Source organism: Eulemur rufifrons, chromosome 29 (genome assembly GCF_041146395.1).
Source record: "Eulemur rufifrons isolate Redbay chromosome 29, OSU_ERuf_1, whole genome shotgun sequence".
Classification (NCBI taxonomy): Eukaryota; Metazoa; Chordata; class Mammalia; order Primates; family Lemuridae; genus Eulemur; species Eulemur rufifrons.
The window spans coordinates 10,329,254-10,354,213 of record NC_091011.1 but is presented as its reverse complement, the minus strand read 5'-3'; the positions used below and the strand labels follow the sequence as shown (position 1 = coordinate 10,354,213).

The window sequence follows — 24,960 nt, the reverse complement described above, 5'->3', positions numbered from 1 at the left end:
TATCTTGCTTGCTGTCTGAAACCCCAAGCACAGCTGTGCCTTTAACTCACTGCGTCCGTCCATCCTGAGAAATGAAGAAGTGCCAGCAGTTTGGCATGGTGAGGCTGTCTGCTCCGAAGCTGCTCAGGAGCGACGTGTCTGTTCCTGACAACAGACAGGCTGTGTTCTGCCTTTTTGTGTTTTGGAAAGAAGGATGTAATACACACACACAGACACACCCACACACTCACACTCGTGGACTTCCTAGCGCAGTATAGAACACGTGCCTGCTCCTAGCACATCCGCACATCCTAATTGCAGCCTCTGAAGATTCACTCCCTTATTTTCTAAGAAAATCAGGGAAAACATTTTTAATTCATTGAATTGTTCAAATTTAAAATTAAGATTTCACCTATTGTAGCTTCATAAGCTAAAACACGTTTCTTAGAATCAAGCCTTAACTGAAATGCATTTGCATCTGTAGGGCCGTGGGGCGTTTGCATCCCTTCTGTGCCAAGGGGATGTGGCGCATCCCGGGAACAGCAGGCAGCGGGGCCTGGCCGAGGGGGTTGGTTTCACGGGGTGGCCAGTGGCCGTGTCAGCGGGACTTCATGGGTCAGAAGTGCTGAGCTGGGTGCAGGGGAGCAAGGACACTGAGCGGTTGGCTGGGGGGACCCAGGTGTCCAGATTAGGAGCACCTGCATCACACAGGCCCTGTGGTGTAGACGATGCCAGTATAGCGTTGCGCGTCAGCTGGAGCAGTGGTGAGTGAGCAGCAGGCATGTGTTTGTGATACATCATCCCCAAGGAGGCTGTGCAAAGCTGGAGTCTGGGGCTGAGAACCAAGACCTGTCTCCATGCCTCGCCTTCCTCTCTCACCGGTTATTTCCTCACGTGGCCATGGTCCTACGGTTTAAGAAGGACACAGAGCTGGGAGCTGGCCCCAGAGTGAGCCATCAGGCTCAAGATCCAGGCTCAGCATAGCAGCTGGCTTGATGGAACAAACTGGACAAAATAAAACCGAGAGGGAATTCTGTTTGCAGAGTCCTTTCGGAGCACAGGGCAGGGGCAGCCGGCTTAGCGCCTGCTCATAGAGAGGGGCCTAGGGGTCCTAGCTGGCTGGAAGCCATGTGTTTGGCTAAAGCCCTGACTCGAGCCAGTATCCTGCCTGGGAGAGGCCTTGGCCACCACCCAGCCTGCTGGGCTCAGCCTGGACACCCAGAGAGGGATTTGCAAATAGTTCTAGGGAAGAGGAACAACCAAAGCAGCTGAGGGGAGGATGCAGGATAAGGGGTTCCTGCCCTCCTGTCCCCACACGGCTGGTCTCTGCAGCAGACTGAAGACAGAGCCAGGGACTCTGGATGAAAGATCCAGGGAAGGAGACTGTCATTCAACATGCATTTTCCAGCAGCTTGAAGAGTGTGAGGTTGGATGAGACAGACGGGTACAGTAGTGAGTTTCCCGTCTCTGTGAGGTGTTCAAGGAAAAGTGGGTAAGTGCTTGAGGAGATGATGTAGACTGGATTCATTAATTACCTTGGAGGTCAGATGACCTCCAAGACCGCTTCCTGAAAGGCTCGTATTTGAGGGAAAGGCTGCAAAGCAGCAGGGGCAGAGCCAGGGCCAGGGTGGAGAATGTGTGGTGCTCGTGCACCTCCTCGGGAGCACAGGAGGGTGGGAGGCTGGCATGGGGTGGGGGCACATTAGAGGCCTAACTGCATGGAGGGAAGGCAGGGGAAAGTGGGACGTACTCCCAGGGTTTGGCCCTGTGGAGTCACTCCCTGAGTCGCATGCCGAGCGTGGGCTACGCTGTGCTGCAACCGCAGACATCCCCAGGACGTCGGTAGCTTCGTCAGCAAAGGGTGATTCCTCTTCCCACTGCATGTCCTGCGCAGTCTAGACTGTCGTCCTCCGGGGGCCAGGCTGGTGGACACCAGAGCTTTCTCTGTCCCGCAGCACGGAAGGGCCCCTGAGGGCGGAGTGTCCCACTGCTCCCCACCCCCCGAATTTCAGGCAGTTCTGGAGATGTGTGCCCTGCCTGGCCTGCCGTAACCAGGGCCACCCTGACCTAAGACTCGTCAGCCCTGGGATAGCAACACCGTGCAGAGATGTGTGTCGTCTTTGACCTTCATGCTCTGGTCTGTGCCTTGAGCAAATACCAGTTATCAAAGGAGGCACATGTGATTCAGCCCCAGAGTTAGGGACTAAGTTCCTCTAACCTACGGGCTGAAGACTTGTCTTAGCTCTCCATGTGCTGGGGGAAGTTCCTTTCCCTCTCTACGCTTCCGCAAAAGGAGGTGTTAATAGAGCGGGGTGCCCCTAAAGGAGGGGTGTGTGCACCCCAGAAAGACGCCAGTGGTTCAGCGGGGCCTTGGGGGAGGGCCTCAGAAAGCCTATTTATAGTGACTGCACCTGAAAATTCAGAAACGTGCTTTCCTGGTACTGAGGAATGATCTGGCAACGGTGATCCAACTTTGGCCAGATGCCCCGTGTCACTTGCAGGAGGGAAGTGGGGACGTCGCTTCCAAGACAGAGCGAGGACGGGGCCACCCTTGAACGCTGTTCCCCTGTAGTGAACATGTTGACTCCAGGCGCTGGGTCGGGGTTGCTGGTGTAGTTAGACTGAAACCTCTGTTGGGATTTTGTGTGCGTGAGAGTCTCTTACAGCACATGTCATCGTACCAGGGAGTTGTCAGGCTATGCTATTTGTTGTTTTGTTCTCTTTTCCAAATGACAAGTGCCCCCAAATTGTGACCTCCTCTGAGATGCCACATAACTATCAATAGATGTGCCCTGGTCAATAATTACTGAAACATAACCATGTGTGAGAAGGGAATGTCTTGGAAAGACACTAGAAGAGAACATTTGGAAAGTGGAAATTGGATGTGTCTCTACTGTGTGACTTTGTTGACAGGAATAAAGTGTGTTGCCCACAGGTTTCCTGATTGGAAAATTTTATAAATTTAGAATTTCAGTGGATTTTTATCTTATTTGTTAAAAAAATGTAACTATACAACTTCTGCTTGGTTCATAAAAATAACCGGCACAGGGAAAACAGATATTTATCAGTCAAATTTCAACAAAAACCTTGGCATCTGTGGATGGATTAAGAGGTATGTGATGATTAGGAAGGACAGCTACTCCAATAGCCCATTAATCCAGATGTTGAAATAAGCAGAATTAGAACCAAATCTTTTAATCGCAATGTGATAAGCCTAGATTTTGTTTTTATTTATTTTTATTTTTTTTATTTCAGGATATTATGGGGATACAAACCTTTTGGTTACATGTTATGACTTTGTCACACCCAAACCATGATTTGAGGTGTGCCCTTTGCCCCCTACAATGCTCACCGCGTCCATTAGTTGTGAGTTTACCCACCCGTAACCCCCAACACCTAAAGAATATTAGTACCATGTGAGCACCTTAGTGTTGATCAGTTAGTGCCAATTTGATGGCAAGTACATGTGGTGCCTATTCTTCCATTCTTGTGATACCTCACTTTGGAGGATGGGCTCAAGCTCTATCCAGGAAAATATAAGAGGTGATAGATCACTGTCGTTTTTTATAATTGAGTAGTATTCCATTGTATACATATACCATATTTTATTAATCCACTCATGGATTGACAGACACTTGGGTTGTTTCCACATCCTTGCAATAGTGAATTGTGCTGCCATAAACTTTTCAAAAGAAGATAGACTAAAGGCCAGCAAACATATTAAAAAAAGCTCAACATCTCTAATCATTAGAGAAATGCAAATCAAAACCACAGTGAGATATCACCCAACCCCAGTGAGATTGGCCTTTCTCAAAAAATCCCAAAGCAACAAATGCTGGCGAGGATGTAGAGAGACAGGAGCACTCTTACACTGCTGGTGGGACTGCAAATTAGTGCAACCTCTGTGGAATAGATTTTGTTTTTAATTGAAGCATATTCAGTTACACAGTTTTCACCAAAATACTGTTAACATCACCACCAATGGCACCTTTGCGCCCTTGCAAAGGGCCGGAGTAGGGCCGTCACTGTTGGTTTAACCAGTCTCTGCAGGGTCCTGTGGCTGACTGAGAAGCGCCAGGGTCGGCCCTGCCCGCACAGCTCTCTCCTCGTCTCAGTGCTCAGAGGGACATGCTCTCTGGTGGAGGCCAGAGAGGTCCCAGAGGAAACAAGGAGCCTCCAGAGATTCTAGGATGGGGTCACATCGGGGGCTGCCTGGGAACTGGTGCAGCCTGTGGTGGGCACATGCCTCAGAAAGAGCTGTGGTGGCTTCTGGTCCCCAAGAGGTGGCTAGGACAGGGAAGACCCTGGAAGTGGGGTGAGGCAATTGTTCTTTGCATGTTCCAGCAGATGGGTGGTGACTTGCGTAGACACTCGTGGGTCCTCCTGGCCTGGTAACACGGACATAGTCCTGCCGTCAGGTGGGGAGGAGGGACAGGAGCACGGGTGTAGGGCAGGGCACACTGGGCGCATGGGTGGGTGTGAGGGCAGCGTGGATGGGTGGGGCTGACCATGGCTCTCCACCCCCAGGCAGAAGAGGAGCGCGAGGACATGGAGAGGGTGAAGCTGGACAACAGGAGGATCCTCTTCAACCTCCTGCCTGCCCACGTCGCCCAGCACTTCCTCATGTCCAACCCCCGGAACATGGTGAGCGCCCGCCCGGTCACCAGTAGCCAGCACCACTCTGGCTGTTCCCCGGGCGCTCGCTGGGCTGACCTGTCCTTTGACCTTCTAGGACCTCTACTACCAGTCCTACTCCCAGGTGGGCGTCATGTTCGCCTCCATCCCCAACTTCAATGACTTCTACATCGAGCTGGACGGCAACAACATGGGGGTGGAGTGTCTGCGGCTGCTCAACGAGATCATCGCTGACTTCGACAAGGTGAGGGCTGTGCTTCACTGTCATGGCCCTGCCCAGGCCGGGCGCGCATCCTCCTTGGGGGGCAACACAGGTGTCCCTTCACCTGATTAAATCCTGCACACTCAGCAATATGTCACGTTCTCTGTAGATGGGATGAGCAGGAAGCACAGGCATTCTGTCTCCTTCGGGATCCAGATCCACCATGACAGTAAAGAAGGGGGTCTCGACTCCAGCTTAGGGGACCAGGGCCACCAGGCGGGGCAGAGCACCTGTCCTCTGCCTTGTAAACATCAGGGCTCAGACATCTGCAGTGGGTAGGAAAGAGCACATCTTCTGCAGATGGGGGGGGGGGGTTCCCCAAGCTCTTCCACAGCCAGCTGGGCACTGCACCAGCCTCACCAGCTCCTGTCACCGGGGACCTGATTCTCCCAGTGACCGTGAGTTCAGCTGTGGGGAACAGGGGCATGTCCTGTGCTGTCCCTCCTCACCTGTTCTTTCCAATTAGCCCCAGAATTTGTGTGATGCCCAAAACAAAGCAGACATTTTGCTTTCCAGACTGCATTCGTCAGCCATGCTGTTTTCCTGGTGGCTGACAGCTGTGGTGACTTTTCTCAAATGTTATGTAATGTTTAACCGTTTTGTGTTTTAAACAAAGCTCATGGACAAAGACTTTTACAAGGACCTAGAGAAGATCAAAACCATCGGGAGCACCTACATGGCCGCGGTGGGGCTGGCGCCCACCTCGGGGGCCAAGGTGAGTGTCATCCAGGACTGGGCTGCCTGCTCGTAGACCGGGTCCCAGCCCTGCCCCAGACTGCTCTGAGACCCCAGGCAGGTCCCTACGCTAGGGTCTGTTTTCCCTCTGAGTTGGATTAGGGGAGCAGCTCACAGGCTGTTTTGTCAGTGGCTGACTCTCTCCAGACACAATCTCCTAGGGAAAGTCAGCACAGAAGGCAGGTCACAGGGGCTTCCTCCAGCCCCAGCCCCTCCCCAACAATGCCCTCCCCTCTGGCCCCCTGTCTTCTCCAGCCTCCAGCCCTGTACTCTCCTTTCCCAAAGCAGAACAGTGAATAAATAAAAATAAACATCCTGAATAGACCTATATCTATTAAAGACATTGAATCAATAATAACCTTCCAAAACAGAAAGCTTCAGGCCCAGATGTATTCACTGATGAATTCTGCCAAATATTTAGGGAATAAATTATACCAGTTCTCTACAATCTCTTCCTGAAGACAGAAGCAGAGGCTAGCATTCCCCAAATAAACAAAACTAGACAAAGACATTATAAAAAAAGAAAATTACAGACCAACATTTCTCATGACTATAGATACATAAATCCTCAACAAACATTAGCATATTGAATTAAATAATGAATGAAAAGAATTATAGATGAAAACCAAGGTGGAATTATTCCAGATATGCAAGGCTGGTTTAACATTCTAAAATGAATTTATTAAATTCATATTAACAGAATAAAGAAAAATTAATATGTGATTATATCAGTCGATACAGAAAAATCATTTAACTAAATCTAACGCCCATCCCTGATAAAAACTCTAAGTAAACTAGGAATGAAAGGAAACTTTCTCAGTTTGATAAATGACATCTGCGCAAAAACTACAGCTTAACATCATACCTATGGGGAGAAACTAGATCCTTTCTCCCTAAGATCAGAAGCATGGCAAGAATATCCTCTCTTGCCACTTCTATTCAATATCATACCGGAAGTGCTAGCTAAGGCAATAAGACAAGACAAGAAAATAAAAGGCATACAGATTGGGAAGGAATCTGTTTGTATATGATATGACTGTATATGGAGAAAATCTGAAAGACTCAAAAACAACAACACAATAATAAAAAAAAAAAACTCCTGGAACTAAGGTTATAGGACACAAAGTTAATATATAAAAGTTAATCACTTTCCTATATACCAGCAATGAACAATTGGAATTTGAAATTACAAATGCAATACCATTTATATTAGACCCTAAAAATGAAATACCAGGTATAAATCTAACAAAATATATACAGGAACTATATGAGGAAAACAACAAAACTCTGATGAAAGAAATAAAAAATCTAAATAAATGGAGAGTCAATGTTCCTGCATAGGAAGAGTCAATATTGTTAAAATGTCAGTTCTTCCTAATTTGATCAGTAGATTTCATACAAGTCCAGCCAAACCCCACCAAGATGTTTTGTAATATTGACAAACCAATCCTAAGTTTATAGGGAAAGAAAAAAGACCCAGAACAGCCAACATAGTATTGACGAGGAAGAACAAAGTTGGAAGACTGACGCTACCCAATTCAAGGCTTACTATAAAGCTACAGTGATCAAGACAATGTGGCATTATCAAAACAATAGACAAATAGAATGGAACAGAATAGAGAACCCAGAAACAGACCCACACAAATAGAGTTAACTGATCTCTGACATAGGAGCAAAGGCAACACAATGGCAAAGAGAGGGTCTCTTCAACAAATAGTTCTGGAACAACTGGACATCCATATGCAAGAAAAAGAATATAGATGCATACCTTATACCCACAAAAATTTACTCCAAATAGATAATCCTAAATGTATAAGGCAAAACTGTTGAACATTTAGAAGATAACAAAGGAGAAAAATCTAGATGGCCTTGAGTTTGGCAATGATTTTTTAAAATACAACACCAAGAATATGATCCATGAAAAAAATGGTACGTTGGACTTTATTAAAATTAAAATTTTCTACTCTATGAAGGATATTGTTAAGAGGATGAAAAACCAAGCCCCAGGCTAGGAGAAAATCTTTTTGCAAATCACCCACTGATAAAGGACTTTTATCTAAAATATACAAAGAACCCTTAAAATTAAACAATAAGAAAAAAAGTAGTTAAAAAGTGTGCACACAGTCTGAACTGGCACCTCCCCAAAGAAAATATACAGGTGACAAATAAGCCTGTGAAGGGATGCTCAGCATCACAGGTCATTAGGGAGATGCAAGTTAAAGCAATCAGATACCACTAGATACCTACCAGAATGGCTAAAATCCAAAACACTGACGAGATACATGCGGGTGAGGATGTGGAGCAGCAGGAGCTCTCATTCATTGCTGGTGGGAATGCAAAAGGGCACAGTCACTGTGGAAGACGGTTTGACTTTGTTACAAAGCTAAATGTAGTGTTGCTATATGACCCAGCAATTGTGCTTCTTGGTATTTACCCAAATGTGATGAAAATTACGTCCATGAAGAAGTCTTCTTGTGAATATTAATAGCAGCTTTATTTATAGTCATCAAAACCTGGAAGTGAACTAGATATTCTTCAATAGATGAATGGATAAACACATTCTGGTGTATCCATAAAATGGAATATTATTAGGTGATAAAAGGAATTGAGCTATCAAGTCCTGAGAAGACATGGAGGGACCTTAAATACACTTCACTACATAAAAGAAGCCAGTCTGAAAAGGCTGCTTAATGTATGATTTCAACTACATGAAATCTGGAAAAGGCAAAACTATAGAGACAGTAAAATGATTAGTGGCTACTGGGGGGAAGGAGCACAGAAAGTTTTAGGGCCATGAAACTTCGTGTAGCACTGTCATAGTGGATACGTATCGCTATACATTTGTCAAAACCTATCGAATGGATGGCACCAAGAGTGAATGCTAATGTAAACCATGGACTTTGGTTAATAATATGTCAATATTGGTTCATCAGTTGTAGCAAATGTATCACAGTAATGCAAGATAATAACAATAGGGAAACTACACGTGGGGGAAGAGGGGCTGCATGGGACCTCTCCTTGCTATCTGCTCAGTTGACCTGTAAACCTAAAATTGTCCTAAAAAATAAAATCTGTTAATTTAAAAAAAGCATTAGTTTCCTGACTTTGGGGACTAATAAAATTTCCTTAAAAAATAAAAATTAGAAACCTTACAACTGTCACTATTTTACAAAAGGACTGTGTGTCACACATAAAAAGATGCAGTCTCGATCTCAAGATCTGACATGCATCTCTGTCCTTGCTTTGCTCATTTGCAAGGGGCAGTGACAACATTGTCCAGGCAGGAGTTTGGATACCTGGTCTCCTGCTCACTGGGCTGCCCCCTTAACCCCCACCCCTCGCAGACAGTCTCAGGTGAGTCCTGTCCCTGCCCCTCAGGAGCCAGGGTTTGGGCAATACCTCAGTCTCGTGCCTGTAGAATGGAATGAGGTGCCCCAGCCAGGCGCCAAGAGTACCTGCAGCCCACGGGGCCGCTGTGTTGTTAAGGGAATCAAGTCCCCAATCCCACAGCTGCTGCAGGGGTGCCTGCCCCCCATCTGCCTGGAGACCCCAAATGTCATGATCCGTGTCTGTTCACACCTAGGCCAAGAAGTCCATCTCCTCCCACCTAAGCACACTGGCGGACTTTGCCATTGAGATGTTTGATGTCCTGGATGAGATCAACTACCAGTCTTACAACGACTTCGTCCTGCGAGTTGGTACGAGGCTCTAAGCCTATCCCGTCAATCAGTGTGGAACACCCTTTCTGTGCCTTCCTAGGGGCAGGATCAGCTGGTGGGTGCCTTGGTCTTGAAGGAAGGAAGGTGCCAACCAGGAGAACATGGGGACACAGGAGCAGAGTTGCCCCTGAAGCTGCTTGTGGAAGTGGGATGCTTCAGAAAGTGACTTAGGACTTTGAAGATTCACTGCCCCAAGCTCATGAAACACATTAGAAATCTCGATTGTCCTGGAGACTTTCAGACGCTCCTGCGAGTCCACACTTAGCTGCAGGAAAATGCGCTTTTCCCCTCGGCCGGCCCTGGCAGCGCGGAGTGAGGCCGCGCGGGAGGCCCAGAAGGAGGCCGTGGTGCGAGCCTGCTTGTGCGGACTCGGGCAGGCCCTTGTCTTCTGGGCTCCTTCCGGTGCCTGCGGAGGGAAAGCCATTGGATGTCCAAGCTCCTTTCTAGCTTTTACAAAACTATGGTTTGTTGGGTTTTTTAAATCCTAAATTCATTTTTTCTGAGATGTAGACATTCTACCAGAAAAATTCCCACTAGTCCAGGATACAGTTAAAATAGCATTTTATGGTTGTTTTAGAATTCAAACAGCTAGTGGCCTTGAAGTCCAGCCTTGGAGCTGTGTTTGAGTGGGAAGGGTGGCGGAGTTCTGATGTCCTGGGAAGCAAGCTGTGTTTCAGGCTCGGTGTGTGGCTGAGGGCTGGGCCCTGGGCGCTGATCAGTCGGGAAACAGGTGTGAGGGGATCAGGGAAAGCCCATCCCCCGCCGTCCGGCAGTGGGGCCCTGTGGCTGTGGCTCAGTGGTTGGTCATGTGGTGACCCTTGTACCCAGCATGGTGATGTTGGCCCCATCTCCTGCTTGTAGGTGGGGGTGTCTAGGGTTAGCAGAGGGGCTCCCCAAGTCCCACCAGCCATCCAGGAAGTGGCCTTTTGGGGTTCCTCTTTAGGTTTCCCATGCCCACCTGCCCCAGCTCACACTGTTATGCCACATCCAGGACTTCAGGAGAATTAACCAGGACAAGCTCAGAAAAATCAGTCCACGAACACAGAAAAGGAAGATAGGATGTGGCCTCAGCCTGGGCCAGAAAGCCCCAGTTGCAGGAAGTGGCCACAGTGGGCTGTACTAACAGAGCTGATGGCATGCTGGACCCCCCTAGACGTCCCACCAAGGACAGGCCAGGGTGTCACAGCTTAGCGTGTGCCCATTTACAGGGGAGGAAGCCCAGACCCAGAGAGGATGAGCACATTGCTGAAGGTCACACAAGGGGTGATTCAAACGCAGGTGCCCCTGGGGTCACTGTGACGCCGTCCATCTGGTCTGCAGCTGCCCAAAGGCCAGCTGGATCCTGAGCTACAAAAAGAGAAGGGGTCCCCCATCCTCTCCTGTCAGAGCATCCTGAACCATTGTGCTCAGTTCTGGGACCCACACCCTAAAATAGCCACAGGGTGCAGCCTGAGAAAGGTCAGGAGCAGCTATTTTTCTGGAAAAGAGGAGGCACTTGGGGTCATAGAGACCAAAAGGTCAGATTTCTTAGTGGCCTCTGTGGCAGGACGTACATAGCACAGGGGCCAATGTTCCAGGAAATGGGACTTTTCCTCAGGATTAGGAATCATTTTCGATGACCAGCGCTGCTCCCCGGTGCAGCAGGCAGCGTCACTAGGGTGCCACCCCCGCCCCCCGGGGGGAGCCACACGCAGGCGAGGCTCACAGCGCCTCTCTGTGGAGCTGTGTGGGGGGCTTTAGGGAGGCGCCTGGCACTAGGTGACCCCAAAAGGACCCTGAAAGGTCATCAAGCGCACTGGGTGGCCCTGGCAGGGTGAGTTACACGTTTCCAGCTGACAACAGGCCACGCCGTCGCTGTTTTCCAGGCATCAATGTGGGCCCCGTGGTGGCCGGAGTGATCGGGGCTCGCAGGCCCCAGTACGACATCTGGGGAAACACAGTCAACGTGGCCAGTCGGATGGACAGCACCGGGGTCCAGGGCAGAATCCAGGTCAGTTCACCCAGAACTCCCCAGGGCACAGGTGCCCATTCTGCAGATGGGGGAACTGAGGCACACGAGGCCAAGGGTCGAACCCCGGGTCTGCAGCCAGTAAGCGGCAGGGCTGAACCAGCTGCGTGTCTCAGTCTGTCTGCTCTCGAGGGCGTTTCTGGGCTGGGCAGCTGGATTGTGCTGGCTGATTTGCTGTGTGGCCTTGGGGCTGCACCGAGTGACCAGGCGCAGACTCCAGAGCACTGAGTCACAGGGGCGTGCGGTCACACCCCACGGCCTGGCTGCCCCCGTTCCCTCCACACGTCCCAGGGCTCTAGCCCCCGCCCCACCTGGCTTCCATAGAAGGGAAGAGCTTTCTTCCCTGTTTGAAGGGAGGCTGCTGCCGGTGCTCACCTCATCCGAGGACCTTCTGGGCAGCTCAGGTGGGATGAGACCTGGTGGCCATAATATCTTCCAAGAGCCCCAGAAAGGTCTGGAAGGCCGCAGCGTCTGCTTTTCCTCAGTGTGGAGGAGTGTGGTCTGGCTTTCGGGATTTCCCTTAGAACGAACCTGAAACTTGACCTAGTCCTGATGCCCACCGGGATGGAGCCCCCGTGGGTCAGATGGGGCCTGTGAGGGCCGCCCAGCCCTGTGGCTGCCTGCGTGGGACCTGCAGGCCCCAGGGGGCCTTCGAGGGAAGGCTGGTCCCCTGGTGCATGACGGTGGCTAATCTGTGGGGACAGTTTAAGGGACAGGTAGAAAGTCTTCATAAAGCTCTTTTCTCCTGCTTAGAACACAGTCAGGGACTTCCATGAAGGCATCTCTGCACTTCTGCATTCTTTTTTTTTTTTTTTAAGTTTAAGTTTCTTTTATCTTGGTAAAATACCCAAAAACTTACCATCTTCACTATTTTTAATTGCATAGTTAAGCGGCATTAAGTACATTCAGCTGCCACCGCCGTCCATCTGTAGAACTTTGCACTGTATTTTCCTTACCGTGACCACGTGCCTGCACTCTGCTGAGGCTTCCCCAAAGCCAGACATGCCCCAGGGGAGGACTTCGTGGGACCCCCTCCTGGCTACAGCCTGGCCACGTTGCATTTTTAAGTTTCTGAAATCAGACCTAAGCCTGCCACTGCCCTGTCATACCCCTGCCCCATGCATGGGGCGTTTGCCCCTGGCCTCCCCCAGCCTGCCAGGTGTACCCCACCTGCCCAGGATGTTACCCTGGCACAAGCAGGGTCTGTCTGTCAAGCAGGTCTTCCCTCCTCTGCTTGACTTCCCGGCACCCCTGTCACACTGCCAGAGGCCACCCTCCCCAGCTCTGCTGGGCTGGGCCCTGAGAAGGTGGGCTTGGGATGGAGTGAGTTGTTTTAACTAAAGACAACAGAGTTTGCACCACGTGTGGGAGTCGGGGAGCAGCCAGGAGATGGGGAGGGAGAGGTGACTTCAGGATCACTCCTCCAGCATAAAGCTCAGACACCAACAGTGCATCTTCTGTTCACAGGACTGACTGTGTCTGGTAGAAGGTGTTTTCTTATCCTTTCTCTTTTCTCTAACTTTTCGAAGCAGAAATTTTTTGAGCTAGATACTGGCTAGGAACCTGAGAGACAGGGTTGAGTAGTGTCTGTTTTCTCCAGGTAGTTTGCCCAGCGCCCTCTGTGTGCTGGGGCCCCCAGGGGCCCAGAGGCAGCTGCGCCTTTGCCTTCCCGCCCTCCATACCACTGCGCCCAGTGGGGGTTGGAAGCCTGGCCTTGCTCTCCACTGTCCCCTTCCAGCCCAGGTGGTACCTGCTACCTGACCTCCCGCCTTCTGTGTGCCCTGGCCTGGAACTGTGCCAGGTTGCTGAAACGCCCAGAGCCCTGGGCCCAGCGGCGAGTCCTGCTCCTTTCTGTTCCCGGCATCTGGCACTGCATCTCACGCAGCCTCTGGCATGGCGTGCACCACGGGGCTCACACCCGCCCTGGTGCCAGGTGCCTGTTGGCCCTGCCCACCTGTGCACCCCGTCTAGCTGCTTCCTGGGCCACCCCTCCCAGCCCAGGGGTGCTGCTCAGTGATTGTCACCTCTGCCTGTTGTCCAGGACACGGCAGCGGGACTCCCTGGGGCTGGCCCCTTAGGCTCCTCTCAGTCCCCTGGGCTGTTTTGCAGGGTCGTGTGCTTGTCCTTGTGGAGTGACCCAAGTGATTGCAGCAGGAGTAGGGGCCCTGGCTGGCAGGCTGAGCTGGGGAAGCCATGTACAGGCACCGTCAGGGTCGGGCAGGGTAGGCAGCGACAGATGCAGGTTGGAATGTTCTGGCTTTTCCCAGACACACAGTGGGGTTCCCATCCCCAGAGGACCTCCCCTGTTGCCCATAACACATGCTTCTTTGTGCCAACAGGTGACTGAGGAAGTCCACCGCCTGCTGAGAAGGTGCTCCTACCACTTCGTGTGCAGAGGCAAAGTCAGTGTCAAGGGCAAGGGCGAGATGTTGACATACTTTTTGGAAGGCAGGACTGATGGAAACGGCTCCCAGACTAGGCCCCTAGGCTTGGAGCGAAAAATGTGTCCTTATGGGAGAGCTGGCCTTCAGGCCAGACACCCCCCTGTGTGCCCCACGGCTGGGCTCCCAGTCAGGGCCGGGCTCCCCCCGCACCCCACCAGCCAGTACCTGCCCCCAACGGCAGCTGGGAAGGAGGCTTAACGGAGCCCACGCTGGGCCCTGGGGGTGCACGCAGGGCGAGAATGCTCTGGGGCAACACAGGCCACTGCGGCTCCAGCCAGGACGAGCCAGACCAGCAGAGCAGGCAGGCAGCGGCCCGGCTGGAGGAGGAGCATCGTCCAGGCGTGGCCTGTGGCCCGAGGGCCAGCAACCCGGCGGAAGCAGCACAGCAGTGACTTGGTGAGGGGGGGACACCTGTCTGCACACACATCCAGGCCTCGCAGGAGATGTGTCCACTCTGTCCTCCCCCTCCGAGGGAGAGGGAGCGCCGTCTCTTCCCAGCAGGCCTTTGCGGGTTTGGCCAGGTTGGCATCAATGTCAGGAATTCAGAACATCCGCCGGGCTGTAGCGACAGCTGTGGAGGTCTGGCTGGCAGAGTGGCCGAGGAGCCTGCCGAGAGTGTTCCCTGAGACAGCTCTGTGCCTCCCCAGCCCTGGGCAGCGGCTTCGGGAGCCGGCGTGGGAAGTCAGGCCTCACCGGGCTGGGGCTGTTCACAGCACCACACGGCACGGACTGTTCGCGCTCGGGCTGGACGGTTTGGGGAGAATGGAGACGTTGCCTCTCACTGCATGGATAGTGGTGGCCACTGCTTTTCCTCAGAGTGGCTGTTTGCTCAAAGCCGGAGGTAGGTCTCCTGGAAGTTTCATGGGGCCCCAGCCCCGTCTCCATAATCCCGGCCAGCGTCCGCTTCTTGTTTTGCCTGTGTGTTCCCCAGCTGCACCACCTGGGATCTGGCTCCTGCGAAACCCGGACGTTCCCTGTGTTGCACGTCACTGCTGTGTTTGTTCAAAGGAGAAGAGGGACAGTTGTCATTTCTTCCTTTTCTCTGTGGTGTCGTGGGTCCTGTACATTTGCAACAGTGCCAGGCTGCATGTATGTTGAAAAGGAGTGGCCCTTAGCCCATGAGCAGGCTTCCTTGATGGCAGATGTTTCTCCGGCAGAGCCAGAGTTGGCTTGCGGTCATGAGTCCAGGTGTCCCTGCTCCAGCTTGCAGGGAATGTGACTGCAAGTGATCGTGTCGAGATCTGGGAACCTCCTGCCTGCACATCTAGATGATCATGATGGAGATGAGGATGAGGGGCTCAGGGGTCTGGGAGAGCTGGTGGGATGGGACAGAAATAGCCAGGCAAGTCCTGGCACGTGGAGAACCTGGATCTCTGTCACAGGGAGGAAGGCGGCTGGAGATGGGAGGAAAGGTTCTGGGGACCCGCTGCTCGGAAACGTGCTCAGAGAGGTTTTTGTGGACTGCAGGGGAGGCCTGAGCCTGTCTCTGCTTGAAGCCAACTGGCTTGGGGGGTCCCTCTCTTCATTGCTCCACAAGGGCTCTACTCCCTTTCTGGGGGTCCTGACTTTTCAGAATAGGAGCAGAGAACAGCCCAGACTTCCTTCCCTGGAGCGTAGGCCTGTGTGGGGCCTGCTCTGGACTGACCCCCATCAGGGTGGGCAGGTGATGTCCTTTGGCCACTCTCACCGTGGCATGTTAGACTTGGCCTCTCTCATGGGGAGGGCGACCCTGGCTCAGCCATGTGGCCCTGCAGGGGCAGCAGGGGCCTCAGCCGTAGCTGGGGAGGCCAGGCCTGCAGGCTTTGCAGGGCAGCCGGGTTGGGGCTGGCTGGATGCCTGTTCCAGAGGGACTCAGGGTTGGTGGTGGTGGCTCCAGCAGAGGCAGGACTCAGGACAGAGGTGGACAGGGTGGACAGCTTCTGGCAGGGGAGGGTGGAAGAGGCTTCGTGCAGGGTGTGGACCACAGGTGGCCTGATGGGGCTGTGGGAGGCACACCCCGTCTACTCTCCTCTCTCTGTCTGGGCTGGGCTGTGACTTCTGTGATGCACAAGGGGGCTGGATGGTCTCCTGCACCTTCCGAGAGTGATTTTGACCCATGCCTTTCTTGGCTGCAACAGGGAGCTCACAGGCCAGGGCAGGCTACCCCCTGGCTCCCCTGGAGAGTTTAGGGGTGGAGAATGGGCAGCTTTTGTTTTCCTTGTGTGGTCTGCATGTCACTGTCCACTAAGGCACCCTGGTATTCTGGCATCACTGGTGCAGGCTGGGCTCCCAAGAAGCCCTAGGGCAGAAGGAGATGCTAGAGGGGGCTTCTGGCCACTGTTGGGGTGTCCACAGGAGCCTATGGTTGTGCAGAATCTCCAGGCTGCCTGCAAGGGTGCCTAAGGACAGACAGGCTCATCACGAGGTCCAGGGTCCATCTGAGCTCTCCATGAGCTGAGCACTGGCTGGCGCCCAGCTGCCAGCCGCTCCCCACAGGGTGTGCAGAGGGTGGAGAGCCTCGCTGGCTCGGCCAGTGCTGCCGCCCACCCCAGCTGTCCAGGTAGGGGGTAGAGAGAGGAGTGGCCCCCAGAGGTGTCCACACCCTAGACCTAGGCCCTGTGGCTACGCTCTGTCACTTGGCAAAGGGGACTTTGCAGGCAGAATTAAGGTTAGTGAACTTAGGATGGGAGAGGATCTTGGACTACCCGAGTGGGCTCAGTGCAGCCAGATGGCCCCTTGGAAGTGAACGAGGGAGGCAGAAGAGCCGGGAAAGATTTGAAGCATGACAGGGATGGCACCATCGTTACTGGCCACAGCCAATGCCTGAGGCCACCTGACAACCCCAGCCCCAGCCAGCAAGGAAGTGGGGACGTCACTCCCACAATTACAAGTAGCTGAATCCGGCAACAGCCTGAGCAAGCCCAGAGCCTGCAGGAGGAGCAGAGCCCAGCCTGGTGACACCTTGGTCTGGCCTGTGAGACTGAGCAAAGAGCCGGCTGCCACACGGCGTCCAGCCTGGGGTCCACAGATCACACGTGTGCATCCGTGATACCACGCAAGGCAAGGCAGTCACGCAGCAGCAGGAGGAAGCCATGCCGGGGACCACACTTCCTCCCCTGGGCGCACGACTTTTCTGAAATGGACCCCACGGCAGCCTTGGCGAGGTCTCCACTTCACGGGGCAAACATCTCCATCATCAGCAACTCCAAACCCCACCTACTTCCTGGGAGTTCAGGAACTGTGTTTAGCCATAATGTTCCTTGGGGTTTGGTGAAAAACAACTTCCTTTTTATTTGTGATAAAACTGTATTATATTGCCTTATTTATTTTTAATCGTGTACAATATTCATGTACAAATGTTAGAGCCATTTGGGTAGGATTCCCTCGAAATTCTTTCAGAGGCTCTGTAAATAGTGCACCCGTTACAGGTGCCGCCTGTCTACTCGTACCAAAAATGAAGAAAAGCCCCACGCCCGCCCCAGCCTGCTCGAACGACGCTGTGTGTTCCCTTCCCCGCCCCCGCATGCCTCCCCTGCCTGCCGCCGTAGATAGAGCACAGCCCAGATGCTTCCAAAGGTCTCCGTGGGCCCTGCCCACCCCTGCGGGTGTCTGTGTCCTGCAGGCAGACACCCTCCACAGACCCAGAACCCTAAGTTGCCAGCCCGTGTTTCTCAGACTCCAAAGCCACCGGGGCTTCTGGAACACCTGTCATAGAAGCAATAACTCTCAGTCTATCCTGTGGAGACGAGTCTGGTCCAGAGCAGATTGGTGATGCAGAGACAAGCTATGCACGCGAGTGTGCCCAGTTCCCTGGCTCTGCGGGGCTGCCACGCCCGAAGCCCCGCCCCTTCCTGAAGACCCAGCTCTGGCACCTCGGTTCCCGTGGGCCGTCAGGGCTGGGCCGGGCTCAGCACCCCAGGCCTGGTGAGCAGGCAGAGCCGCGTCAAACCCTCCTCAGGTCATTGTCACTCCACCCTGGCTCAGGTGAGGGAGGAAGGAGGCAATGACACCTTCCCATCCAAGATCTGTTCGGATCAACAAATCTCAGTACCGGTCTCGCTCTACCGAGGGTGGTGAGCTGCACGTTTGTGGTGGCAACATTCAAAGGACGACACGGCTTACCCATGGTACACCATTGTAGGGAAATGGCGGCGTGCTGAAGGTTGTCCTCATTCACCCTCCACGCTTCTGGTGCCATCCTGGTGGACAAGAGCCCTCTAGACATGTGTCCAGGATCGGGGACCCCATGCCAGGCTGGCCTGGGTGTGGGGAGGTTCTGCTTGGTCGCTCAGACCTTTAAATTGAGCTTGGAGAATGACAGAGAGAAAGGTCTTACTCGAGGAACTCAGATACCCACAATAACCATTGGCACACGAATCATTCCATGCTCTTGGGCACCAGAGAGGAGACGCCACAGGCAGGTGTCCACAGTCGGCATAGTGGGTGGTGAGGGGACTCAAGTCCCTTCAGCCTCCTGTGGCCCCGGCCCCCGCTGTGCCAGGTGGGGACCAGTGCAGGGCCGGGTGGGGGATGGAGCCAGAGGAGGCGTTCTGGAAGGCTCAGTCTGGCTCAGTGGAAGGAGGGCTCTCCTAATTGCCATTTCCCACAGGTGGATTTGGGTGCACCGGGGTGGTCAGGCCCTGCGGTTGGGGCGGGGGTGAATGTGGCACAGGTGGATCCTCCTGGAAGCCGCAGGTGTCTGTGGTTCTGTGTGAGCCGACAGCGAGGAGCTGCAGGGCCGGCCTCACGTGGGAGAGGGGGACACAGCGGCTGGGTGTGGGGTCCCAGGGCCGGGAAGGCCGAGGGCCCCTGAGGTGGCCTGGACGGGGCTGGGTGCCAGCATCGTAGGGCAGGGCCCCTGCCACGGCACCTGTTCCCTCAGTGTGGATGTTCCTCCCTCGCAGAGTCACGACCCTGGAGAGACACGGGTGTGGGTGTTCAGGGGCCCCCTGGTCCTCCCTCACCTCGGGGAACCCGTGGGGACACTCTGGAAAGTGTCCGGGGGACTTCCCATGCTGTTCTCTTGTCGTTCACATGCTACTGGAGGCAAATCCTGTAACAGGATGTGAGGAAATGTGTCACTTCCATGGTCCATTCCATAAGCACCACAGACTCAGTGCCACATTTTGGGGCTGGGCTTCCCTAAATGACATGCAATCATCTAATGACTCATACATTTTTAGTTTTAAATTTCCCTGAAAATTTAATGCATTCTGTTCCGCATCAAATCTGTTCACTATCTTAAAAAAATAGTTACTCCACTAGAGGCCATGCTTCATTCAAATCAGTGTGTGTGTGCGTGCCGTGTATGTGTGTTGTGTTGCATGTGTGAACACGTGTGTGCACATGTGTGCCTATCATGTGTGTTGTGCACGTCTGCGTGTTGCATAGCATAAGCCAAATGAAAATTAATTGTTTGTTCCTGGGATTCAGATGGATTAGTATAAGGAACGAAATTAAGTTTGAATACAGACAGATGAGCTTCGTGCAGGGCTTTTGGGGAAACCATCCCTGAGTGCCCTGACTTGGTTTTCCTTAGAAAATCCTCATTATTGGAGGAGGAGGAGGTCTGGGCAGGAGGGCAGCATCTGGGAGGCCAAGGCAGCCTGTGACCCCCTTACGGCGTTCGCTTGGTCTCTGAGCCTCCGTCTATAATGCACTGCTCTTTTTTTTTTTTTTTTTATATCAGCAATTCTAATGTCTACAGTATCAGCACTAATGTCCAGGGATATTGAGGCACTAAACTGGTTCCATTTTCCTTTGTTTGGTTGTTTGCTTTGGGGTAGCTGGCTGCAGGAATTCGGAAGGAGGAGCCGAGTGGGAGTGCAAGCGAACCTCAGCCCACAGGCGCCTCTGTCCTACTCCCGGTTGCTGGGAGCTGGTTTGCAGGCTGGGGCTCCCAGCTGAGAATCCGTTGGCTTCAGTCTCCCAGCCATGCAGGGGAAAGAGCCACAGCAGACAGGTGCCCTTCTTGGGTTGTCCTTCGCAATTGGCTGGAAAAAACATGTTGTAAATCAGAAAACTGGCCACAGGGCAGCCATCTGCCCAGCGCTGTGTCCTCCATACCTGGCAGGCGCCAGTCACTTTAGGGACCTTTTCTTCATCCTTTGTGAAATGAGTGTTTCCTTCTACACGACACTAGATTCAACGTATTCTGCCCTAATAACCACAGGGAAGGGCAGTCGTAGCTCTCCTGTCCATTTGAAATAGTCTCCAGGGGGCCTTTGGGTGTGGCCACAAATTAAGGAAACACTCATGACTAGTACCTAAGTCTGGCTTCACAGAAACTGGGCACCTCTGTGTGCTTCATTTCACTCTCTCCTTCAAGCAGCCCGTGGAGGGAGGTATTATTATAATCCTCATGCTGTCATGAAGAATCTGAGGCCCAGAGAGGTTAGGGACTTGAGTAAAGTCACACAGCTCTGAGAGGCAGGACCAGGATTCAACTCCTGCTCTGTCCAGTCCAAACCCTTGTGTTTCCCATCACATTTAGTTCCTCTTTGCTAACTGAAATCTGCAAAAATTGTGTTGGTTTTGATGGAGAACTCTAGCTTGTCTGCACACAAGTGCCCACTGTAGTGGAGGGGACACCTCGGCAGGCGGGTTCTGAGCGCAGCCTGTGCTGGGCCCCCTCGGGAAGGCTTGCTCCGACCGCCCATCCTTGCAGCATGTGCCCGGTCCGCGCTGGCGCTGGCAGGCCTTGGCCTCACGTTCCTAACTAGAGCAATGCAATTCCTCTTGGCTAAGCTGTCCTCCTCCCCAGTTGACCCCCCAGCAAGGAAATAAAATGTTAGGCTTAAAAAATCCCAACTTTGTCATATCAGATTTTATGTTCTAAAACTATGTTGGAGCACAACCTATCATTGTGTCTAAAAAGATACAGGATTTCTCATTGAACGAGAACAGTTGTTGTCTCTTCCTGTAAGGCCTAATATCAAATAGGGAGAAACTGTGGCCCCCCCAGACATCCCCAAACTGCACATCGTTTGTCCACTTACGCAGAGCCAGGCCAGGCTCCCCGCTGCTGGTCAGGAGTTCCCTGAGCCGTGGGAGGCCGTTGGTTGAGTTTGCTGTTTCTGCTCATCTTCCTCCACTGTAGAGCCATTCAGTGTTGTCATCATGTGCTACTGGTGGGGTATAGGTGGGTCAGGACAGCTTCCCAGAGACTAGAGGATGTTCAAAGAGCCACAGTGTTCAGAAGGCAAGAAAGGGACCGTAATAATTGTTCACTGCAATGGTGAGAGATGTGGCAACCACCGGAGCACATGTGCCCTGTGTCCTGGGCGTTGGTTTCTGATGGTACTGGGGCAGCTCAGACTTTTGGCTAGCATGGCTTCAAAAAGCTTTCGGCTGCTTACTGAGAATTAATGTTTAAACAGAGGTGATCTCCTAGACTAACTCCCAAGAGATCTATCCAGTCTCCTGGGCTTAATAAACTTGTGCGGGACCGTGCAAGAACACGTGCTCAGAGTGTCCTTGCCGTGGGCACCTGCTTCCCACAGCCCGCGAGGGAAGTTGGCCCGACAGCAGCCAGAACTCGTTTCTCACCTCCCACCAGCAACTCCCACTCAACTCCGGGCCCCGGGCACACGAAGCACAAGTCTCAGGGGACCCTTCCCACGTTGTGGGGATCCCGAAGAAGCCCACAGCTGCCTCTCGCATCCAGGGGGAGTGGATCCCGCTGACCACCAGGAGCACACACCCCGTGCGGGAGGGCCTGTGGTTTTGCCTTCACCCCTGTCGAAACTGCACATATGCAAGCCGTTTGCACTCTGGAATTGCATGCCCTGAAATTCCTGATTGTGTGAAGTTAGTTTGAATTTGAAATCACGCAGCATGCACAAAGGGACAGGCACAGGCCTGCCCTTGGGTCATCCACCCGCAGAGCATATCCGTAAGCCACGGCGAGTCCTGTGGAGCCTGAGCTTTGTGTAGCTCACGCACTTATTATGCACCCTCTCCCTCCACCCAAACTCCTCTTCCTCCACCATCCTCATTTATACTGATTGCACACCCCCTGCACAAATGAAAATGATGTCATCAGTATGACCATCTCCTAGCGGTAGATTCCATTCTGATTTAAGGCAAGCCCAAAGCCCACTTTTGGATTTTCTTGACTTGCTGAGAAAGGTTGTATATGCTCCTATGTCCTTCGGGGTTCGGCTAGATAGGGTTGTGTCCCTCAGTGGAATGGAGAGTGACGTGGGCGAGGGTGTCATTTTCTCACACAATCAAACTCAACGAGGATGCTTCTGTAGAAGTGAGAAACACGATGACTACGTTCAGAATGACAATAACTCACTCTCACTGGGTAACTTCTCATGCTAGATTTGTATGATCAATACGGGTCTCTTTTTATGTCAACTGAACACTGTAGAGTACCTTCCAGTCTTTTTCAAGATTGTTAAATTGAGACAAGTAATTGAATAATTTGTCCTATTTTTATTTTAAAAAAAAGTGAATGGACTGACATGTTAAATGTGAATGTACATTTCTTAATTGCAACTTTTCTACTGAGTGTTTGCACTATACTTTCTGGAATCTTATTTAACAAAAATAAAGGAAAAAAATTGCTTGACTAAATTCTGTGGCCATTTCAATTGAAAAATAAACGGTTATGTGATGTTTTAAAGACACTCTTGCCTGTTTCACGTAGCTTTGGGAGGAAATTTTATTAATATTGTCCAAAGTATTAAATACTACATGATCCCGTTTAGGATAAACCACGCCTGAACTATCACCCCACCCAGTACACACTATTCTTACCTAATATTTTAGTCCTGTACTCTTTTGAATCTCACAATTGACATTTATTCAGATAACACTTAAAATTTAATGTAGACTCTCCGTTTTATTAACCCTTCTGGTATTTCATAGTATCCTGCCAGGATAATATTGTTTCTTTTGTCTTTTAGAGATTTCTTTAGCCCAGGAGTCAGTGATAAATTCATCTTATGTTCATCTGTAAATTATTTCATTTCCCATCTTAAAAGATAAAACTATTTGATAATACACACCATTATCATTTGGCAAGTTTTCTTTCCAAAGTTAACAAATAGCCCCTTCAAGTTTAGTTGAACGATGAAGGATGGCTTCCCTTCTTGCCACTGAGAAGTCTGCCGGGCAGGATGTTTCTCTGTTGCCCGTTGTCTTAGGTTCTGCATAGAAACCACCCATAGCGGGGTGTGTGCTGGGGCGGAGGGAGGGATACAGTGAAAGCGAGAGGCAGAAAAGGAGAATTTATTTTAAGGAATTGGCTCTCGTGATCGTGGGGCTGGCGAGTCTGAGATCTACAGGGCAGGCCAGGCCAGCACCCCCGAGCCCCAAGGCAGAGCTGATGTTGCAGCTTGAGTCCGGAGGCCATCTGGAGGTAGCATTCCTTCTTCCTCCAGGGACCGCAGTCTTTTTTGAAGGTCTTCAACTGATTGGATGAGGCCCACACAGATTATGGCTAGAAATCTGCTTCAAAGTCTACTGATGACAAATGTTAGTCACATCTAAAACATACCTTCACAGCTCCATCTACACTGGTGTTTGGAGAAACAACCGGGAATCATGGCCTAACCAAGCACACACAGAACTGTCACCTATGTGATATATAGTTTTTCTCTTATTGCCTTTTTTTTTTATTTTTTTATTTTTATTTTTTTGAGACAGAGTCTCGCTCTGTTGCCCGGGCTAGAGTGAGTGCCGTGGCGTCAGCCTAGCTCACAGCAACCTCAAACTCCTGGGCTTAAGCGATCCTACTGCCTCAGCCTCCCGAGTAGCTGGGACTACAGGCATGCACCACTATGCCCGGCTCATTTTTTCTATATATATTTTTAGTTGTCCATATAATTTCTTTCTATTTTTAGTAGAGACGGGGTCTTGCTCTTGCTCAGGCTGGTCTCGAACTCCTGACCTCCAGCGATCCACCCGCCTCGGCCTCCCAGAGTGCTAGGATTACAGGCGTGAGCCACCGCGCCCGGCCTCTTATTGCCTTTTTAATTTCAAATAAAATCAATTCCTAGTGCAGTTAAAAAAAATCATTATAAAAATATCCCAATAGAAATCAGAAAGCATATACAGAATTATCAAAGAAATACAACTAGACAACATGTTCAACAGAGTAATAAAAAAATGCAAGTTAAAAACAATGATGTACCACTGTCACCTTTCACTTTGTCAAATGTTTTTAAAAGATAGTGGCATAATACTAGCAAAGCCACGGTGAGATCACACCTGTCTGTGCGCTGCTCACAGGAATTCGTACCTCACTCAGTAAGAAAACAAAGACTGTAAGGTGTTAACATCTTTTAACACGGTAAAACCTCTAGGATTCCATCTAACAAAATTGGTAGACAGGAGTACAAAGTTTTTTGTATGCGGGTATCACTGTGTTATTTATAATGATGAAAAACTGGGGACTGTGGTAGACAGAATTCTAAAGATGCCACCTGCAAGATTCCATGCCCCCGACCTGCAGAGCCTGTGGATGGGACGAGACATCACTCCGGACAGTGAGATGGGTCATGTGATCCGGCACACTGACCATCACGTGAGCCCTTAAAGCAGAGAACTGCCGGCTAGTGACAAAAGCAGGCAGTCGGAGGGATTGGAGGCCTGAAAAGGTTTTGTCCAGCCAGGTGGCTTGAAGATTGAGGCAGCTCCATGACATGCAGGGGCCTTTAGGATCTCAGAACAGAGCATCCCCCCAGCTGATAGCCAGCAAGGGGACACGGCCTCAGGCCTACGACCACAGGAGCTGGATTGTGCCAACCTGAAGGAGCCTGAAGGTCAAGTCCTGCCCAGCTCCTCCAGGTAAAAAGGCACCTGGAAAGATACCAGGCAGAGACCCAGCTGACCTGCCAGAACTGAGATAATAAATGGATATTGTTGTGAGCACTAAGTTGTGGTCATTTGTTATGTAGCCATAGAAAACTAAAATGCAACAGAAACCAACACAGCAGTAGAAACTAATATGCAAACTAGAAGCCCGTCAGTGAGAAAATTTAAACACATAACATAGGCACGTCATGCGATGGAATTCTGGCAGTGCCCACAAATCAGTCTCTGAACTACACTTGCTGACACGGTGGCAGAGGTGCTCAGGCATTGTGTGTAAATATGCTGCTCATTTTAGGGAAAAAAGGTATGATTTCAACAAAGATTAGAGGAAATAACTTCTCAGAGTTCATAGGCATTTTAAGTTGAATAGAA

At 51.4% G+C, this 24,960-nt stretch overlaps 1 protein-coding gene across 1 annotated transcript in view; it reads left to right on the top strand.

Annotated features, from left to right (window-relative positions):
* Positions 1 to 17,083, top strand: part of ADCY1 (adenylate cyclase 1) — a 149,056-nt gene extending 131,973 nt beyond the window's left edge. The window contains exons 15-20 of the mRNA XM_069462359.1: positions 4,507 to 4,623; positions 4,712 to 4,858; positions 5,493 to 5,591; positions 9,195 to 9,309; positions 11,196 to 11,320; positions 13,678 to 17,083. Of these exons, the coding sequence (XP_069318460.1) occupies positions 4,507 to 4,623; positions 4,712 to 4,858; positions 5,493 to 5,591; positions 9,195 to 9,309; positions 11,196 to 11,320; positions 13,678 to 13,980 (906 nt within the window). The 3' untranslated portion in view covers positions 13,981 to 17,083. The remainder of the gene's footprint in view (positions 1 to 4,506; positions 4,624 to 4,711; positions 4,859 to 5,492; positions 5,592 to 9,194; positions 9,310 to 11,195; positions 11,321 to 13,677) is intronic.
* Positions 17,084 to 24,960: the final 7,877 nt, after the last annotated feature.